At 49.3% G+C, this 18,822-nt stretch overlaps 5 protein-coding genes and 2 pseudogenes across 5 annotated transcripts, besides 3 other annotated features; all 7 read left to right on the top strand.

The window, feature by feature from the left end:
• Tb927.4.5390 (serine/threonine-protein kinase NrkA) lies at window positions 1–1,296 on the top strand (the record flags this gene model as incomplete). The annotated part of the gene is made up of 1 exon (XM_839592.1): window positions 1–1,296. One exon carries the CDS (start codon window positions 1–3, stop codon window positions 1,294–1,296), a length of 1,296 nt encoding a protein of 431 aa, XP_844685.1.
• Window positions 1–18,822: part of a sequence feature (sequence corresponds to BAC RPCI93-24M18) that runs on past both edges of the window.
• Window positions 1,632–6,014, top strand: Tb927.4.5380 (hypothetical protein, conserved; the record flags this gene model as incomplete). The annotated part of the gene is made up of 1 exon (XM_839591.1): window positions 1,632–6,014. One exon carries the CDS (start codon window positions 1,632–1,634, stop codon window positions 6,012–6,014), a length of 4,383 nt encoding a protein of 1,460 aa, XP_844684.1.
• Tb927.4.5370 (dynein light chain 2B, cytoplasmic, putative) lies at window positions 6,349–6,699 on the top strand (the record flags this gene model as incomplete). The annotated part of the gene is made up of 1 exon (XM_839590.1): window positions 6,349–6,699. One exon carries the CDS (start codon window positions 6,349–6,351, stop codon window positions 6,697–6,699), a length of 351 nt encoding a protein of 116 aa, XP_844683.1.
• Tb927.4.5360 lies at window positions 6,917–8,149 on the top strand (annotated as a pseudogene).
• Tb927.4.5350 lies at window positions 8,340–10,376 on the top strand (annotated as a pseudogene).
• On the top strand, window positions 11,214–13,721 carry Tb927.4.5340 (hypothetical protein, conserved; the record flags this gene model as incomplete). The annotated part of the gene is made up of 1 exon (XM_839589.1): window positions 11,214–13,721. One exon carries the CDS (start codon window positions 11,214–11,216, stop codon window positions 13,719–13,721), a length of 2,508 nt encoding a protein of 835 aa, XP_844682.1.
• Tb927.4.5330 (hypothetical protein) lies at window positions 15,628–18,279 on the top strand (the record flags this gene model as incomplete). Its single annotated transcript, XM_839588.1, has 1 exon — window positions 15,628–18,279. One exon carries the CDS (start codon window positions 15,628–15,630, stop codon window positions 18,277–18,279), a length of 2,652 nt encoding a protein of 883 aa, XP_844681.1.
• Window positions 18,324–18,352: a microsatellite.
• Window positions 18,636–18,660: a sequence feature (AT_rich).

Here is an 18,822-nt window from a genome sequence, read left to right as displayed (position 1 = left end):
ATGGCCGAACCGTTCTCGACGATCCTTGGAACCGACGGCAGCGGTGGTCGGTGTAAATACCTGAACAAAGGGATTGTAGGATTGGGTTCCTATGGTGAAGCATATGTAGCGGAGAGCGTGGAGGATGGGTCTCTTTGTGTAGCAAAAGTCATGGGTTTAAGCAAGATGTCTCAGCGGGATAAGCGGTACGCGCAGAGCGAAATCAAGTGTCTGGCCAACTGTAATCATCCAAACATTATTCGTTACATTGAGGACCACGAGGAAAATGATCGGTTGCTTATTGTCATGGAATTCGCTGACTCAGGCAACCTTGATGAGCAAATAAAGCTTCGGGGCACAGGAGATGCGCGCTACTTTCAAGAACACGAGGCCTTGTTTCTCTTCTTACAACTGTGTCTTGCCCTTGACTACATCCACAGCCATAAGATGCTGCACCGCGATATCAAATCTGCCAATGTGCTGCTCACATCTACAGGACTAGTTAAACTGGGAGACTTTGGATTCAGTCATCAATATGAAGACACCGTATCACGCGTCGTTGCAAGTACGTTCTGTGGCACACCGTACTACCTGGCACCAGAGCTGTGGAATAATAAAAGGTACAATAAGAAGGCTGATGTGTGGTCGTTGGGTGTTTTATTGTACGAAATTATGGGCATGAAGAAACCGTTTTCAGCAAGTAATTTGAAAGGTTTGATGTCGAAGGTTCTTGCTGGCACATATGCTCCCTTGCCGGATAGCTTCTTGTCCGGATTTAAGCATGTTGTTGATGGTATCCTTGTAGCGGACCCTAATGACAGACCAAGTGTAAGGGAAAATTTCCAGATACCTTACATCAATAAGGGCCTTAAACTATTTGTGCAAGCACTGAAGAAAAACGAACGAATTTTGGACTCGGTGAAGGAGGTCCTCGTATCACAGGTCAGCGAAATCTTATCCTCGGAAGTGAGCCCTGATGCACATCGTTTCCTGGAATCACAAATTAACTACGACGTTACACACCGGGGACATGTAAACAAACTGGGTGGTGGAAACGGGAAGTCGTGGAAACCGAGGGTTTTGCAGATTGTTCGCGGACAGCTCATTCTAACAGATGATGAAGAAGGAAATAATCCAAAAGGCCTAAACCTTGAACAAGTGCAGGGTGCTTGCCCGGTGCCTCACAGTACTGCAAAGAGAGATTTTGTGTTTGCCCTCAATACGGTCGGCGGAAAGGGTATGTGGTTTCAGGCTGTATCACATGGGGACATGGAAATGTGGGTTCACGCGATTCAACGTGGTATAGGTGTCGCCTAAACGTGCTTTCGCTTGCTTAACGATTGTTTTAATTATTTTTTTATTGCTGTGAATACATATTTTTATTCTTTCAATTATTAGAAGAGACATGGGAGTGCGGGGGTAATCTATAGTTGTTCGTTTGCTTTTTTTGCTTGTTTGTTTGCGCGTATGTGTGTCCGGTATCAACACTCTGTGTTGCTTTTGTGGCAGCTTGGGCTATATACGAGCCCAAAAGAAAACTGTTTTTGGTGGCGTCACTCCCTGTTCGGTTCATAAACTTTCGTTGTTGCTCCATCCGCGCGCTCCGTGCCAAACATTATAGGGTATTATTACGCAGTGTACTTTTATATTAGATGGCAACCAACGCGCGCATTCTAGGGTTCAACTCTCCCTCTGCTCTCGTCGCTGCGGGTGACGACTTTCTCCTAGGAGCGGGGGGTGGCATCGTTATCCGACGCAAGGAAGAGTCGTCCCAGTGGATCCCTTGTGAAGGCCGCTACGCGATCGGTGCGCTGGCGTTTTCACCCTCTGCAGGTTTGCTGTGCGTAACTGAGGTGAAGCTGGATGTGTCGCTGCACGTTTTCCGATTTCCAGAACGTCACCACCTGCAGTGTATTGATAATGTTGCGACCGTGGATGTGCAGCACATGTTATTCTCGAGTGATGGAGAAATGTTAGCCCTTCTAACATGTATACCAACAACTTGTGTTACTTTTTATTCAGCCGCTCGCGGCAACAGATTGGTGAAATGTGCCTCGACCGAGCTAGGCGGTGTCTTCTGCAAGCACTTAACGTTTCCGTTGCATCGGCATGACTGTATAGCCGTTTTGGAACCACACGGTGTTCGAATTGCGTGCAACATGGATTCGGCCACATTTGTACCAAGTATTCTCACATTGAGTTCGAAGGGACACTATTTTCACTCTTGCGTATGGGGCACTGAGGGTCTGTACTGCGGTGCTGGTAGGGGGCAGGTAGTTCTCTTGGACGAGCTGAGAACAGATATGAAGAATTATATAAACTGCGAAACACCTCACAATGTTACTGCTCTACTGCAAAACGGGACTCTTTTATTCATTGGAACGGAGTGTGGTGATGTGTTTACTTACAATATTGATCAGAAGGCACAACGGCTGCTTGTGAGATTAGGTCGTTCGGTAGTTCGTTTACTGACGTTACCAGACGTAAATGATGTTTTAGTTGCAACCAGTACCGATGTAACAAAAATTTCTGTGGACACCGCGCAGTCTGTTTTTGTTCGACGCCGGAGCGCCTCCGACACTGTGAAGCTTCTGGTGTTGGGAGGTCTCGTCGTGATAGTGTGTTTAGATGGGAGTCTCGTTACTTATGATCAGGACACGAATACAGCAGGGCACACCCCTGTCAGATTTCCCGAGAAAGTTGTAGATGCGTGCGTCGTGGGCTCCGTAGCGGTAGTCGTATATGACAGCGGGTTCGTCCGTTCCTTCACAGTGGAAAATACCGTTAGTGTTGTTTCCCAGATGAAGGTAAGTGACTGTCCCTTGACCGCTTGCACATCTGACGGAGTTTCACTCTTAGCTGTATGTGACAAAAATGTAGTCCATTTCATTGAGGTGGCAGATGGACTTCTTGAAACCGCAGCCTCCTCGGATATATTCGCTTGTGCCGTGACTAACTTGCGATGGGCAGTGAATGGTGGGCGATCGGTGCTGGCAGCATGTAACAATGGCGAGGTGCACAACTTACGCTTCACTGGGAAGTGTGATTCCGCGTCAGCTGGCGTGACTGTTGATATGACTTGGCGCTTGGACTTCCCGGTTAACGACTTTCTGCCTCTCTACGGTGACGGCGATGTGATCAACATCTTCGTCCACTCGGTGGACAAAGACACCAAGATGTACGCCCTGGAGCGGCAGCGAGTAAAGGAGAGTAAGCCCCTGAGGCCTTACTTCCTTATGCGTGATCATGAATGCGGTGGCAATGTGCTGCAGCGTCTTGGAGGGGATAGCATCATTTCCGCAGGAGGAGATGGCAGAGTAGTTGTAAGGGATATCTCACACTACTTGATGAAATTACCTCCTGTGCCACCGACGAAAGAAAAGAAACACCCACTTAAGGAATTTTTGTTACGACCATTTGGTAGGGGCGGTATTACGTGCCTCTCGGTGTGGAATGCTGCCGGAGGGTTTGTCTGTGGAGGAAACGATAGTGTTGTTCATTTAGTTCCCGTTGGGAAATCACCTATCCACTATTCATGGAGTGAACCCTTCTGGCACCAAAGAGCTATCTCAACATCACCGAGTCGTGCAAGTTCTCCAAGTGATGCTGAAACACTTTCAGCAGAACGGTCGCGCTGCCGTATAATATCGGCTCTGGCCGACCTGAGGATGGAAGTAGAGAAGCTGCTCCAGGAAAGGACCCCAACTGTGCGCGCAGAAGACTTCCTTTTGCCTGAACAACGACAAGCGTTTAACGAGGAATGTGAGATGGAGATCCACAAGGCAAGGGAGGATGACTACTACAGCCTGGTTCACAATGAGTTCGTGCAACACACGATCAAAACTGAATGTTGGGACGTCATGGAGGTGCAACGCTCGAAAATCGTGAGCATGACAGATCCCGAAACGGAAGTTCACAACTTCCATCTGCGAAAACCTTGTGCCCAACGAGCAAAAATACAGAAAAAAATCAAACTGATGAGGGCTATACAGATAAAGACTGAGGAGTGCTTTACGTTGTCATCACTAGTTAAAAGGGCTAAGGAGGGGAACTTATGCACGGAGCAGCAGGTTTGCGGGCCCCCCAGTGATGTAGACGAATTGCTTTATGACACTTTGGACGTCTACACCGGCCCTCGCGCGACCATACAGTTGATTTTGCTAGAATGTAAAATTCTTCACGAAAAAAAGTCATTCAACATCCGGTTTGACACCTTGCGGGAGCGCAAGAGCCGAGAGCTGAATCTCATTGCGGAAAGGAACGGACGTTGCGTTCGCATCATGCAGCAGCTGGGAGAGCACACGTGTCCACCAAATGTTTTATTCACTCCTGTTTTTGATATAGAGGAAGACCCCCAAACTGTCTTTGAGGTTTTTGACTCTGAGATTGACCCTGAACTCCTCAAACTAGCCGTCAAAAGTGACGATGGGGAGCTTGTAGTTTCCCCTTCCGATGAAGCTGCTTTAAAGACCTGGATGGATGGCCTCGAGAAAGTCACCGAGGTTCTTCGCGTCAACGTGCCGATTCCCCCATTCGCTGACAACTCACTCGAGCAATATGTACCGCCTGAAGAGCGGAGTGATGAGCAACAGAGAATATTTGAGGAGTATGAAAAAGAGGTTGCAGAACAAACTGTGTTGATCAATGAGAAGAAAGAGTTACTGCGAGGGGAAGTTGCAGCATTGGTGAAAGCTAACATGACTTCTGCGAAAGCAATAGATGATGAGATTGACGTGCTAAGAACTGACCGTATGCTAGTCGCTCAACTCGTGGACGAGCTGGAGCTACACCAGGTGAATGCGCTGTGTCTGTTTCTACTCAAGAAAACGATCCGCAATAAGTTTCTGGGTGTCAAGCGAGAGGAGGAGGACCTTCTGTGCCGGTTGAGGCAATTGGATAGTCTTTACGAGTACCGCCTGAAATTGTATTTGGCCTCGGAGGCGAGGGTGCAGGACTGCATTGAAGAAGAAAAGAACATGATTACGGACATGCGCTGTTTGCCCCCATTCACAGATCCGGATTGGGGAGAGAGACTGAACAGGCGCTTCACGACTTGGCGTTCCAAGTACGAGGATGGCCTAGCTAAGGTCCCGGAACCCACTCGCTCGGGTGTGGTTCCTATTCCACTATGGGAACAGTACTGCCAGTGCTGTAGGGCAGTCGTGGAGGCAAGGGATAAAATAATTCACCTTAGAGGCGAAGCAGACGCACTCAATGATGAAGTGGTGGAGGTTGAGACGGAAAAAAAGAAGGCACAGTTTGCACTTGACGACAAGGAAAAGGCCGAGGAGGCATGTAGAAAAGAAGTCATAGAGAAGGTACTCGACATACAAAACTTATACACGCTGCAGCAAGGACAGGTGCAGGATGAGAACGCTATGGTGAGCGATGATTTCACCGACTTCTCCATTCGATGGGTGAAGAACATTACAGATTACAACGACCTTATCTTCGCTAGCTTTGACGAAATACGATCCCTTATGAGTCGTTCATCACAACTTCGGCAGTCTATGAAAACATGCTCTTGGGAAACAGAACGTCTGTTATACTGCATTGGAACGCTAGAAATGGAATTACGGCAGTTGCACACATTAAGAGTGACTCGGCAGATGCAGGAGACCATCCATACCGGCGCTGTAACGTCTCTCGAAAGGGAAATAAACAAGATGGATGCACGAATCGAGGCTGTTCGAAGTGTCATGTCAAAGAAGGTTGAGGAGCGTAACCGGGTCATATCAAAGCTAAAAATGCAAATTAACGACAGACGCGCGGAGAACCAGTACCTGAACAACCAAGTCCAAGCTCTGACAAACAGCGTTGAGGATAAGAAAGCTGTATGGGGTATGCTTGGGGAACACAACAATGATAAAGATCGTCTCCGTGAGAGGATGAGGGAACTATACGAGAATAGTGAACTTGAGGAGTTGGCTCGCTGCCAGCAAGAGGAACTTGTTCGCCTTAAAAACGAGGTAGATCGCTTGCGTGAGGCCACATTTCCCTCATTTGCTGTTGTTACGAGGAGGACCGCCAGATGATGGCGGTGCCCTGCTGACACTGGCGAGGGGGGGCAAGTGAGGCAGAAGTCGGCGTTATTCGGACAAGTGGCAGAAGGAAGTATTATGTAGCAAGTTGGAAACTAGAGAGTTGCGCTCCATTTCGTGACACGGTGGTTCATGTATTTTAGAGCATATACTATCAGTGAACTAACGTCATCAGAAAAATTTGCCCCACTAGGGCCTTGCAATTGTGGCCTGTGTGCTTACCCGTGTGCTACTAACTTCTATCTTCTGCACAAGCGCTTTCTTTTTTTTTTTAAAGTAATTGTTGTTGTTGTTGCTTTAGCTGGAAAGTAGTGGTGCTGTGAAGCGAATGGAATTTAACGCATCAACTACCAACGAGCGTGAGCGGCGAATCAAATCTGTGGAGGAAGTACTGCTCCGCATCGCCAAGCATGAGGGTGTTGTTGGATATCTTGTGCTGAACCCTGCAGATGGGCGAGTTATGAGGTATTCAGGTTTTTCATCAGATGAACGGAAAGTCAAAAAGTATGCAGATAAAATAAATGGCTTCACAGCGTTGGCAGCCTCCACCATCCGTACTATTGACTGGAAGGATGACCTAACCTTCCTTCGTATGGGTCTCGGGTTGACCGAAATACTGATAGCACCAGACGTAGACAAGCAGTATGTTTTGATTGTCGTGCAAGAGATCAGATCTTGATAGAGGAGCTGTGGAAATTGCTATGGCAGATGATGCAGGCTGTGCGGTGGTAGCTGGCTGGGAGATGTTTCTTTTGCTTTAAATTTCTTTCTGAGCATTCGTTTTGCCTTGTGGAAATGGGAGACTTGGGGATGGCAGGATAATTGTGTTGTTGTCGTGTATCCTTTTCCGAAACGAGGTGGCGCAAATACTTCCTGTTGCCCAATTCCGCTTGATAATGTTCATGTATGTGCATATATGTGCGCGTGCTTATGTGTTGTCCCTTTCGTTCTTTTTGTCGTTACGGGTAGTGATGTACGCTGTGAAACCGTGGGGTAAGGTCCTGCTCGTTGGCAGCGGTGTAGGCGCGTATGCGATGGGGATAGGCATGCGGTGGAGGGAGTTTAATGTCCAGTTAGTCGAGAAACGGCTTGATCTCAGCCATGAGCTCAACAACAGGAGACGTTGCGTGATTACAAGCCAAACACTGAAACTCCTAAGGGACCTCGGCTGCACTAATGCCAAGGTCGAGAGGATTCTTCAAAAGGCTAAAGGTTGGCGTTTTGTTGGGCCAGACTTGGAGACGATTAGGGAAGGCAGTATTTTCCTGGTTGTGCAGATGGTGAGTCGGTGTACCATTGCGCGGAGGGTGCACTGCAGCGCACACTGCGCACCGAGTACTTACGGTTCGGTGGTGACATCAGTTGGGAGACGGAAGCTTTTGATGCATTTGAGACAGGTGATGGAAGTGGGGCTTGGAGCTTGCAGAAGATGTATGGCCTTGAAACAGAGGCTGAGGCCATCATCACGACCGCTAAAGGAACCTCACTTGCCTCGCTCGTGATTGCGGACGATCCCGACCGGCTGGCGGTGTTATTTGACGAAGAGACAGGCGTCTCCCCGGGGGGAAGGCAGACCACGGAAAGAATCTTTGGAGCAGCTGATGTAGTAATCGTTGTGGGATCAGGGTTGGTAATTCACATGTGGCATGCTGATAATGCCATTACATGGAGGCTCATTAGAAAAGCCCGGAGGGAAATTCAAGATCTCCACTCTATAGCACTACATCCAGCTATCCAAGAGGTGCTAGGGAGCAGTACCAGCAAGTCCTCCCGCGTCTTGATCGTTCCAGCCACCACACCAGCAATAAAAGACTCTGCCCGCGATGTAAAAGTGAGCGTGTTGGGCGATGGCCTGCTCCCTGTTGATCCATTTGAGTGGCGGGGTGATCGGGCGCGATGTGGTGTGGAGGAGGCGTCGGCGCTCTGCCGGGCCTTTTACGGGAAGAAGTACCACCGCGGTAACGTTCCTCGCCTCTTGAGAGAGGTGGAACAGGACGCGCTAGCGAAGCGGGCGGCCATACTCGCGAGAGATCTAAGGGATGCTGAGCATTTTTTGGCTGTTCTTCCAATTATCGATGGGGAAGACCATGCGCATACAGAGAGCGCGTTCTCTCAATTGCCTAAGTAAGGAGTGAAATGAATGTGGCCGAGGAAGGAAACAGCCAACTTCTGCAACAAGACGAGTGGTGTGAACCACTCCGCTTGAAGCATCATCGGGATAGTTGGGCTCAAGGGGGGTTCTCTTCGTGTGCTGTTCTGTACTTTTTTCTATCCCCCACATTGCATTCACTTGTTCTGGTCGTTATCACTCTTCTGGGGATGCTCCGATACAACGTGTTCCACCATGGAGACTTTAAAAAAGTCCTGGTCGCCAACCATGGAGAGATTGCGTGCAGAGTATTCCGTACCTGTCGCGAAATGAACATCCGTACGGTAGCCGTTTGTTGTGAGGGTGAACACAACGCGAAGCACGTGGTGGAGGCCGATGAGGCATTCGTCTTGGGCCCACCCCCAGCGTCCACGTCCTATCTGCGAGGCGACCGCATCATATGCGCAGCGAAAAAACTGCAAGCTGCCGTTGCCCACCCGGGTTACGGATTTCTTTCCGAAAACGCTGAGTTCGCTCCGGCGGTTTTGGCAGCGGGGCTGAAGTTTGTAGGACCACCGCCGGCCGCCATGTTGTCAATGGGCTCCAAGAGTGAGGGCAAGCGCATCGTGGAAGCGGCTGGTGTGCCCATCGTGCCTGGCTACTACGGAGAAGATCAAAACCCCGATCGGCTGTTACATGAGGCCAAAACTATTGGCTTTCCGGTCCTGATCAAGGCTGTTTCCGGCGGTGGCGGAAAGGGGATGAAGATTGTGATGGAAGAGACTGAGTTCCACCTCATGCTTGAGAGCGCCAAGCGTGAGGCCATTAACTTCTTTAAGGATGATCGCGTTATTTTGGAATGATACGTAATGCACCCCCGCCACATTGAATGCCAAATTTTTTTCGATAGTTTTGACAATGGTGTTTTCTTCTTTGAGAGAGATTGCAGCGTCCGAAGGCGCCACCAGAAGGTTATTGAAGAGGCCCCGGCGCCAGGTCTCAGCGTGGACATGCGCCGTCGAATCGGCGACGTAGCTTTGACGGCAGCAAGGGCTGTCGGATACGTCGGAGCCGGTACGGTGGAGTTCATATTTGACACTGAGAAAGACGAATTTTTCTTCATGGAGATGAATACTCGCCTTCAGGTGGAACACCCGGTGACGGAGCAGGTGTGTCAGGTGAGGGGGAGGCCATTGGATCTCGTGCGGCTGCAGTTGCAAACGGCAATGGGCCTTCCTCTGGGATTCCGTCAGGAGGACATTTCTATGAGCGGAGCCAGCGTCGAGGCTCGTATTTACGCCGAATCGCCGAGGAATGGGTTCCTTCCCGTGGGTGGCCGGCTACGTTACCTTAAAGAGCCTCCCCAAGGCAACCGAGGTACTGTAAAGGTGCACTTGGACACGGGTTTCCGTGCCGGTGACGACGTGTTAGTTCACTACGATCCTATGATCGCAAAATTGGTTGTGTGGGGTGACAACCGCGCCGCCGCCCTCGAGGGTCGGCGGACGGCACTGGCTTCTTATCACATTGTGGGTGTGGAGACAAATATTGACTTTCTTCAGCGCTGCCTCTCGAACCCCGGCTTCGTCGAGGGGGGCGTGACAACTAGGTTTATTGAAGATAACAGCGTTAATTTGCTCCAACCAAGGGAAATCCCAAATAATGTTTTGGCACTAGCGGCTGTGTCGTATCTCTGCTCGCAAAGAGGCGCGTCTACGTTGTTTTGGCCGAACCGCCAGATATTTCAGGGTGTCTGCTTTACTGTGGGTGGAAACCCTGTTGTCGTTCGTGTCACTGTCTCCACAAAGATGTGTTTCACCTGCGACTTTGACAGCAGTTCTGTGACAGTCTATGTTGAGAGCACGACCAACATGCCGGATTCTTCTACCTTCATTAGGGTTACGGTGGACGGAGAAACACGGTTTGGTTTCACGTCATTTGTCACCGACAGCGAGGTAACTGTAGCACTGCCGCAGGGTTTCTACACGTTGGCCCTGCAACCTCTGGCCACAGACTTTGGGAGTACTTCTGCTCAGGCCAACGGCTCCGCGTCCGTGCTCAGCCCTATGCCTGGGAAGGTCACAAAGCTGCTCGTTGCCGATGGTACGCTTGTGCGGCAGGGTCAGGCAATACTTATACTTGAGGCGATGAAAATGGAGCATGTTGTGAAGGCATCATGTGACGGAGAGGTGAAGTTTTGCGTTCATGCAGATGGCATAGTCGGAGGAAGCACTTTACTTGCCCATATTGCCTCTGCTGCAGTTTAAAGCTTAGAGGCGCTTCGACTGCAAGTTGTAGGGGCCTTCAACCGATTTTGTTTTCCTTGCCCTGTGCAGCGCCATCCACATTGGCTCGTACAGCGCATCCAACGAAGGTGTGAGTCTTGGTTTTGCAACTACTGTAGTTGGGGGTTTGTGTTGTATTTAAAGGTTTATTTGTTTATGTGGTTGTGAGTGTGAGCAACTTAACGAGCGGACGGATAACTCAACGATGCTAGCGGGTTGTAGTAGCCTTACCAGCGTAGTGAAGAAAAAGATGCTTGGGGGCTCGAGGGTTGCCGTGCAAAATGTGCCGCGTTATTTTCCTTCTTTTTCACTGTCGTCGCTCACCTGAGGAACTTACAGATTAGAAGTCTTCGCTTGCCTCGGAGTGTGTCCTATACGTTTTTTTTTTTCACAATTCTCATCTGCGATCCCTTTCAGTATTCCCCGTTTTCGACTTTTTGTAAGTATTTATCGTATAACAAGCAGACAGAACAACTTGCGAGGATTCTAGCTTGCAGCGTGTGCATTGATCTTCCCAGTGCGGAGGAAGTTGTACGGCGGCGCACAGGATATACTATCGAGTTTCCAGTATCGAAAACTAACGTGATTTTTGCCATTGCGAGGCAGCTGTGTCTTCTCCACCTTTTGAGCTTTTCCATTGGCCAGCGGTACAACCCCACAAGTGGAGCACACGAAGCGTATCGTTAAGGTGGCCTTTTCTTTTTTCGACACATCAGTTATTGTACACCGCCAAGTGAGCGACAGTGAGAGGAGAGATAAAAACGGTTTCTGAAACATTAAAGGAGTGCTGGGGTTAGGCTGAGGACATTGCAGGGGAATATGGAGGTCGAAGATTTCATGGCTGTTAGTCCTTCAACGGTAGTTGAGCTGAATGTTTCTCCAGATAGCTCTATGAAGATTGTAGACTACTCCCATAGACACAGCTTGGTTATTTCCGATCGCGCAAGCAGCCCTAACTCTCGCCACAGTGGTCGTGTGAGCTGTCGCTCGAGCGTTCGTGACGAGGCACAAACCTCTGACGAATTATTTCGGAAGCAGCGGGTCGTCCGTTGTATGCAAATCGAACGTGAGCGCGCGGCCCGGTCGAAGATGGAAAGAGCTGAACATGATGATTGGTTGCGCTTACGTTCTGTAGAGCGTTCCGAGGTGGTCAAGCACATGACAGATGAACAGATAGTTGAGCTGCTGCAGCGCGAGGCCAGGGAGATTGAGAGGGAACGACTGGAGGCGGAGGAAGCTATTCGGCGTGGGGTAGAAGAGGCTGCCGCCCGTCAGAGACAGAGAACAAGCCAAAACCTGAACAACCGTAGCAGCACCGAGTTTTCACACCGCGGGGGGCAAAGACCACTGGCGTCAGATATAGCCAATCGAACTTGTACGGACAGTGGGGATACCGTTGGTGACCGGATGAGGGCTTCAGCAGATATCAAATCGGTGACAAAGCTATTAGGCCCGCAAAGAGCGGGAACGGAGGCAGGGTCGAAGGCATTGACTAAACCGTCAACCGCAGCGGTGGGGAAGTTTCCCCAGGCACTGGCGACGGCAGCTGACGTGCATTTAACTTCTGGAGACAAGCTTACTCCCAAAGGGAGCACAACCCACGTTCGAGGGGATGAGCCTCCCGGCGCCAATAACTCCGCTACCACTACAACAGCTCCAGTGACTGATGTCGCAACCTCAACGAGGTCCAGGCCGGAGCGTTTAAGTGATATTGTGACAAAGTTGCAGCGGGCGCAAGAGGATGCCCTCGCGCTGAGGGGAGAAATGAAGAGCCTCAAACAGGCTCAACAAGAGGCGGAGATGAGGTTTCGGGTGGAGTCGGAACGAGCGGACAATGAGGCTAAGGCGAAGCGGATGTTTGCCAAACGAGCAGACACGTACAAAGCAAGTGTAGAGGAGTTGCAGAGAAAGACAGCTGAAGTGGAGGCGGAACTTCGAACGCTAAGGCAGAGGGAGACAAGGAATCAGACAATGCAGAAAGTAAAGGATGAACTAAAGATGGCAACGGAACAAATTAGAGCACTTGAAGAAGAGAACAAAGATTTGAAAGACAGACAGCAGGAACTGTACAATGAGAATGCGAGGCTTTCGTCCAATGTCAGAAGGATATCTGGCGCGTCGCAAGGCGAGTTGCTCCCTGAATTTGAAGGCATTTTCGAAGGCGTATCAGGCGATATGAACGCTTCCGGGTCGGAAATGGGGAACACGGGACAAGACAGAGAGGCTCTGGGTTCTTTTGTTGTTAAATACAACATGTTGGTCGATCAGTTCGAAGAACTTCAGAGGCAATCTGCCGAGCAGCAACTGGAAATACAGCGCATTATCTCTGAGAACAAAGGACTTAAGAACCGATCTCAAGGGCAGCCCCCTGCGGCATCGAAACGCCAACCGGTTTCCGAAGCAACCGTGAGGTCGGAAGGAGCGTCCGGCGACGGAAAGGAAATGGAGCATCTGAGGTGGGAGGCGAGGAAGTACAAACAAGAAGCGATTGAAACCCGCAAGGAGCTAAAGGCACTAAAAGAGTCTTCCGAAAACGAAATTTCATCTCTGAAGGAATGGTGTGAACGGCTGAAGGTGAAGTGCAAACGGCAGACGGATGACATCAAGAAGTATATGTCGCAAAATAAGGCTGTGGATGCAACCAAGGGTGAAACAAAAGAGAAGAGCCCAGACACTGCTGAAGATGTCGATGGAGCAAAGGCGGCATGTGCCGCTGAGGTCGGTCGGCTTCAGGATGAGATTTTGCAACTGCGTTCGCGTCTAAGCGAAAGCACAAAGAAGGAGCAGGCCGCCATTTCCCTTGCTGAGTCACTAAAAAGGGAAAAAGTCGACCCTTACAGTCGTGACAAAAGGAAGGAGGAGGAACTCCAGAGGCAAGTTGATACACTTACTAGGACGGTGAAAGAACGGCGAGAAGCGGAAGCTCGGTGGAAAGAGTCACAGCAAGCCACTGAGAATGAATTGAAGAGTCTTCTGGCGGAACTTACGGCCAGCCACAAGACAATAGAAAATTTAAAGCACGAAGTGAGCTCGCTGCGAGAGGAACAAAAGGCATGTACCCCTTTGAAGCAGGAGCACAGTGACGAAAATGCTGAGTTGCGGTCGACTGTCACAGCTATCAATACAGAAAATGAGGAGCTACGTGAGAAAATAGCAACTCTCCAGAAGGAGCTTGAAGAGTTGAGGCGAAGGTATATTGATTTGGAGAGGGAAGCTGAGGAACGCAATGCCAATGCTCAGAAGGAAATTAACGAACTCAGGCGTGAGAATGAAAACTTGAGGCGTCCCCCTGCAACCAAGGTCAATAGCAACAAATGTTGCCAATAGTGTTATACGGACTTCGTTTTCGCCCGACTCCGCAAGAGCGTAACCTTAGGAGTCATCACAAGTTTATCGTCTTCCCAATGACAGACGAAAGGGAGACGACAGTAACATTTTTTTTTACTTTTTTACAACTTCCCAATCCATCAGTAGATACCTCTTCGGAGTCGAGGTGCCCCACCACGAAAGGTTTCAGCTACCGTTCGTGTATATTTTTTGTCATACAAGTCGCCAAGTTGCGCATTATGTTTTCTTATCGACGTGCGTTAGGACATGAGTCCTCACAACTTCCTTTCTTTCCGTAAGGTTGGCTGCCGCTACCATCATTAATCTGTCAATTGTTTATCAACTTCGCTAACGAGATACGTAGCCTCTTCTCCGTCACTTCTCCACTGCTTGTCATACGTGTTTGTGTGCTTCGACAAATATCGGTCGCAGCAGCAAAACGCATATACCGACGTAGGTAAGATTAAATGCAGGTTGCAACGGAGAAAACTACGTTAGGGGAGCGAATAATACAAAGGCGTTCGAGTCTCCCTAGTTTGCAGCTGCCGAGTAACTCAAGCATCCCCCCTTTATCTAAAAACAGCTCGTTTGCGGAGGGCAGAGTTGTCTCGGACCCAAAGTTGTGGACTGAACGTTTTAACGACGTCTTCCACGTACCACCTGCTCATACACCCCCGGAGGCTAACTGTCCGAGGGGGCCAAACAAGTCTGAGGAAAAGTCACCCACACCCGAGGTGACGTGCTGCGGTCTATTTTTTTAGACCAAAGGTTGAGCGGGTATCTTACCAGTAGTTTTTGTTTATATGTCCCTGTTTATATGCATGTGTTGTTATTCTTTGCTTCTCCATCCATTTCTCTCTCTCGTAGATCGTTAAGCGCGTGCGGTGGTAGAGCATTTCAGCTGAGGAAGGGGTTTGTCTTATTTGTGATGTTGGCCCAGCAAATGAGAGCCGGCTGTTTTGTGTGTATGTGTGTGTTCGTTTCTTCGCTAACTTCCATCACTTATCACCTTTATATTTCTATGGAAATTTGAAGAAATGCTTTAATTCATCGGTGAGGAGTTACCCGTTGGCAGGGGTCGACAGACATTTCTTCAGGCAATTTGATTCTCACCCTTTCACTACTTGCAGACGTTTAACTTGTATTCGGATAAAGGTAAGCAACGATAGTAAAGGGCATGGTTAGCACCCACAGAATTGTGCAGCGGCCGCGTGTAAGGGTTTCCGAATGGTCGCCCTGCAATTAGGGCTCGTAACGGCAAGTGTTGCCTAAAAAGAGGCATTCAGTTTCAATCATTAGATAAATCAGCAGAGCATGGGAGCGGCAAGGGGTGCGCACAAGTCTCTTACACCTTCTGAACGTTGTTATCTAGTGAACCAGGCAAACAATATTACGTCAGTGTAACGTTGGAGTATGTTGAGGGCCGGTGGGTCGTAACAAACAAAACAAAAGGCGGGGAGCTCCTCACTCTCCTCACCTCTTTGTCACACCTGTAGGCTCGAACAAATGCAAGGAATTGTGCTTGATGCCACAGTTCAGGGTCGTTTACTCTTGCTTGCTATTACACGTGTATCTAATTTACATGTTGCACTTTTTTCGAAGGGAGTTATCCCCCCCCTCAGGAAGTTACCGATATTAAAACTTCTCCCTTATCTACACCTAGAGATAATGGTGCATATCCGTTACACATTGTATACATGTTTATGTGCATGGCGCTGTCATTGCGGCTGGTTCTTCTTTCCGAAGCTGTTTCCACTCGCCCCTCCCCCGTTGGCAGGTTGTATATAGGAATGACTCGCTGTCATAGTCCTGTGCCGTCCATTTCTCTGTTTCTTACTTCGGTTGTAACCTCTTTAATCAGTATGCAAGGTAGACTCCTATATCTGCACAAAACTGCACTGATAGAATGAAGGGCCCGCTTTCCAGAGCAGCTTTGCGTATCCTTCGGGAGAAGGAGTCGTCAGCACCATCGCAAGACGAGGAGGATATGGATTACAATCAGGATTCAGTTTTCTTTAGCATCCCCTCACCATTACGAGCTCATGAAGCAGTGAGATATACGAAACCCATCAGAATCGCCCCACAGAAAAGTGCTAAATTTAATCACACGGTTGCACGGGAGTTCGGTGACGGGAGGGTACCGCACCTTTCCAGGTTTGCAGGTGATTGCAAAGCTAAGCGGGAAAGGCGAGCGGACAATGAAGGAGAGGTGCATGCAGCAATGACGCCGCGCCGCCATGCGTTTTTTGTTGCGAATAAACGTGACGTACCTTCTCCGCCAAGAACCACACGGGAATTATTGAATACACCAATGGGAAAGCAAAGCCCGAGGCAGGAGTTTGTTGGAAGCAGCGCTGCAACCGGCCATGCAAACCTTCTTGCAGCCGCCGTTGCTGCAGTTTCTTCCGCAACTGGCAACAATCATATCACACCGCGCTTCACTGGTGACGCCTTGATTTTGGGTTCGCCTCGGCAGACGCGAGCGGCGCTGCTTCGACGGGAGTATACCGCGAAAACAACTCGAGATAGAGCATTAGAGGCCTTTGCGCAACCGGTGGACCGCTTCCTGGAAAGTAACAAACACCCGTCCATCGATACCAACCTTAAGGCCGACGTTATTACTAAAAGCGAAAGCATTCAAACATGCCAAAGAGAGTCTCGAGGCGCGGTAATGGTCCGACCAGAGTCAGTGCCAACCCCAATTCAGCCGATGAGACAATCCCCTGCGTCGATGACACTTGCGCCAACGAGCTCTATTAGCAGAGGGTCTCTACTACTGACCAACGTACGCTCTGCCATTGAAAGAAACAGGGAATGTGATGACAAAAAGAAGGTGTCGTTGTCTGCAATGCGCTCCCCAAGGGCGGCATCACCCTCGGCCGGAGTAAAGTCCCCAGCAAGAAGGCGCGACAACGGCATCGCTTGGTGTGCTGGTGGTAAATTACCTTCCACTGAGCCCCACCGACTTGGCAGCTTCTGTGGCAATTCCCAGTACAGGAGTTCAGAGCAAAGCTTTGTTATGAAAAAGAACATGGACCACGCCGCCGCAGGGCCACCGTTGACCTCAAGAAGACAGAAAGCAAATGTTCCATTTGGACGAGAAATATCTGATTGGTGTCCTGAGGATCCAGAATTTGCCTATGAAAAATGTACGCTTCGATGGAATGCGGGGTGCGACATATTTGGTGCCTCCAGTCGGGGGTGCAGTGCACCGCAACCTCAAGTCAGAGCGGGTCAGACGTATTTTGGGCATGCCTCAGTTGAGGAGAGTGGTTCCTCTCAATTTGACGTCGTCGAAATTTCCGATATCATTGGAACAGAGGAAGTTACACGAGAAGACCAAGCGAATATTGACAAGAAGCAAATGATGGAAATCTGTGAGAATCCGCTGCCGTCACCACCTCGTGAGAGGCGGCCTGCAGCAAGTGGTGATGTGCGGTATGATGACCACCGCAAAGTGCTGGATTCAGCGACACAAACTGACAACACGGAAGGAAGGATGTGCCAGGGTCTATTTTTGTTGTCCCAACCGATACTTAACAGGGAGAAAACAAATTGTGGGGGTGACAATGACACCAGTTACCTTAAGCCGATGTCGGGCAAAGGTGTGGAAATGGACCCTCTCGTGAAGGCTGCCGAGTTGGCTTCCAACATGAGCCATTTTGTGGAGAACTTGCACGAAACCATTGTTGGTGATGTGTTAGGAAGTGTACCATCTGATGCTGTAACCGGAGATTCGATGCTGACAGCGCGCAGCTTTAAAACCTGCTTGGAACAGGAGGAGGACGACTCACAGGCTCCTTTTCTGCGAACTCAGACGTTACCCATGGGCCCACGAAATTCCCCGCGCACACCTTCAGGCGGAACAAGCGTTGATGGGAAAATACCCTCCGAACGCGGATCTCAACTGGTCGAGAAGAATGATGATATTTTTCTAGAGCCACTTCACTCGCCTCAGGTTTGGCCTTCCTCGACAGCACAGCGTTGGGGAAAAAATGTTTCAATACCGCTAAAGCGTTCTGTGAGGTGTGACGAGGAGAGATTGGGTACTGGTGGTGGCCACCCCACTCCGACAGCTTTTGCTGCACTCCTCAACAGAGTTCATTTGGAGTTTTTGCGTCGGTACTTCCGCACATGGAAGGAGTTTGTGAAGCGACACACGACACAAATCGCGCCTTCTATCAGGTATGTGAATGCGGCCAACAGCCCCATCGCGTGTAAACCGTTAAATAATCGCTGCATCAACAGAATGATGGCAGCCGCTACTTGTTGTAAAAAACAGCAGTTAGGCGCTGTGCAAAATGCCACATTTAAAGCAAATGGTCTAACAGTGGATCGTCTCAGGCTGCACGCAAGAAATAGCCTTCAAGCAGCAGAAAAATCGAACGATTTCCGCTACAGTAAACCGCTCGAAAATACACGATCCCACCGAAGAATGGGGCCGCTCGACCGAGATGGAAACGGATCGCCGGGAAGCCACCACCGGAGTTTATGCTCTGCGGAAACAAGTTTCTCATGTCCCTCCGACAGCGTGCGTGCTCTGGTATCGATGATGTGATACGCGAACATAAAATATCATGCAACCTAACAATAAACCCGTAGTATATATATATATATATACACGTATATATTGGTCATTAATGCTAGGAAGCTTTGCGTCTTCACAGTACTAATAATAGAGTAGTAAACACATGTGCCGCATTTTCGGCTTTTCACCATGAATTTCGCTTATTTCTTCGACCCGATCACACCGCAGTAGCTGTTCGTGAAACGCTACGTAGTATGAGGGTTTACAAATTGCTTGCTCGTGTTAAGTAAAGGGCGGTTCCGCCTGTTGAGAAGAAAAAAAACGGAATTGCTTTCGATAGATGCTCTAGAGACACAACCTTTTCATTTTTTCTACGATCTTTCAACTTATTTTTTAAAAATAAATATATATGTATATCCACCTTGCGGGGACTTTGGAGCTGATTTCTTCGGTCCGTACTGTTGCTTTTATTCTACTTGCTACTTTGCGACTCCTTTTTTTCTCCTCAAATGATAATTTCTAACTGAGCACAGGAGCACAGTATAAAACTATAGGTTCGTACATTGACTGCTC

The sequence above is a fragment of the Trypanosoma brucei genome, chromosome 4 (assembly GCF_000002445.2).
Source record: "Trypanosoma brucei brucei TREU927 chromosome 4, complete sequence".
In the NCBI taxonomy this organism is placed as follows: domain Eukaryota; phylum Euglenozoa; class Kinetoplastea; order Trypanosomatida; family Trypanosomatidae; genus Trypanosoma; species Trypanosoma brucei.
The sequence above is the reverse complement of the archived record's forward strand: the minus strand, read 5'-3'. Positions and strand labels throughout refer to the sequence as shown.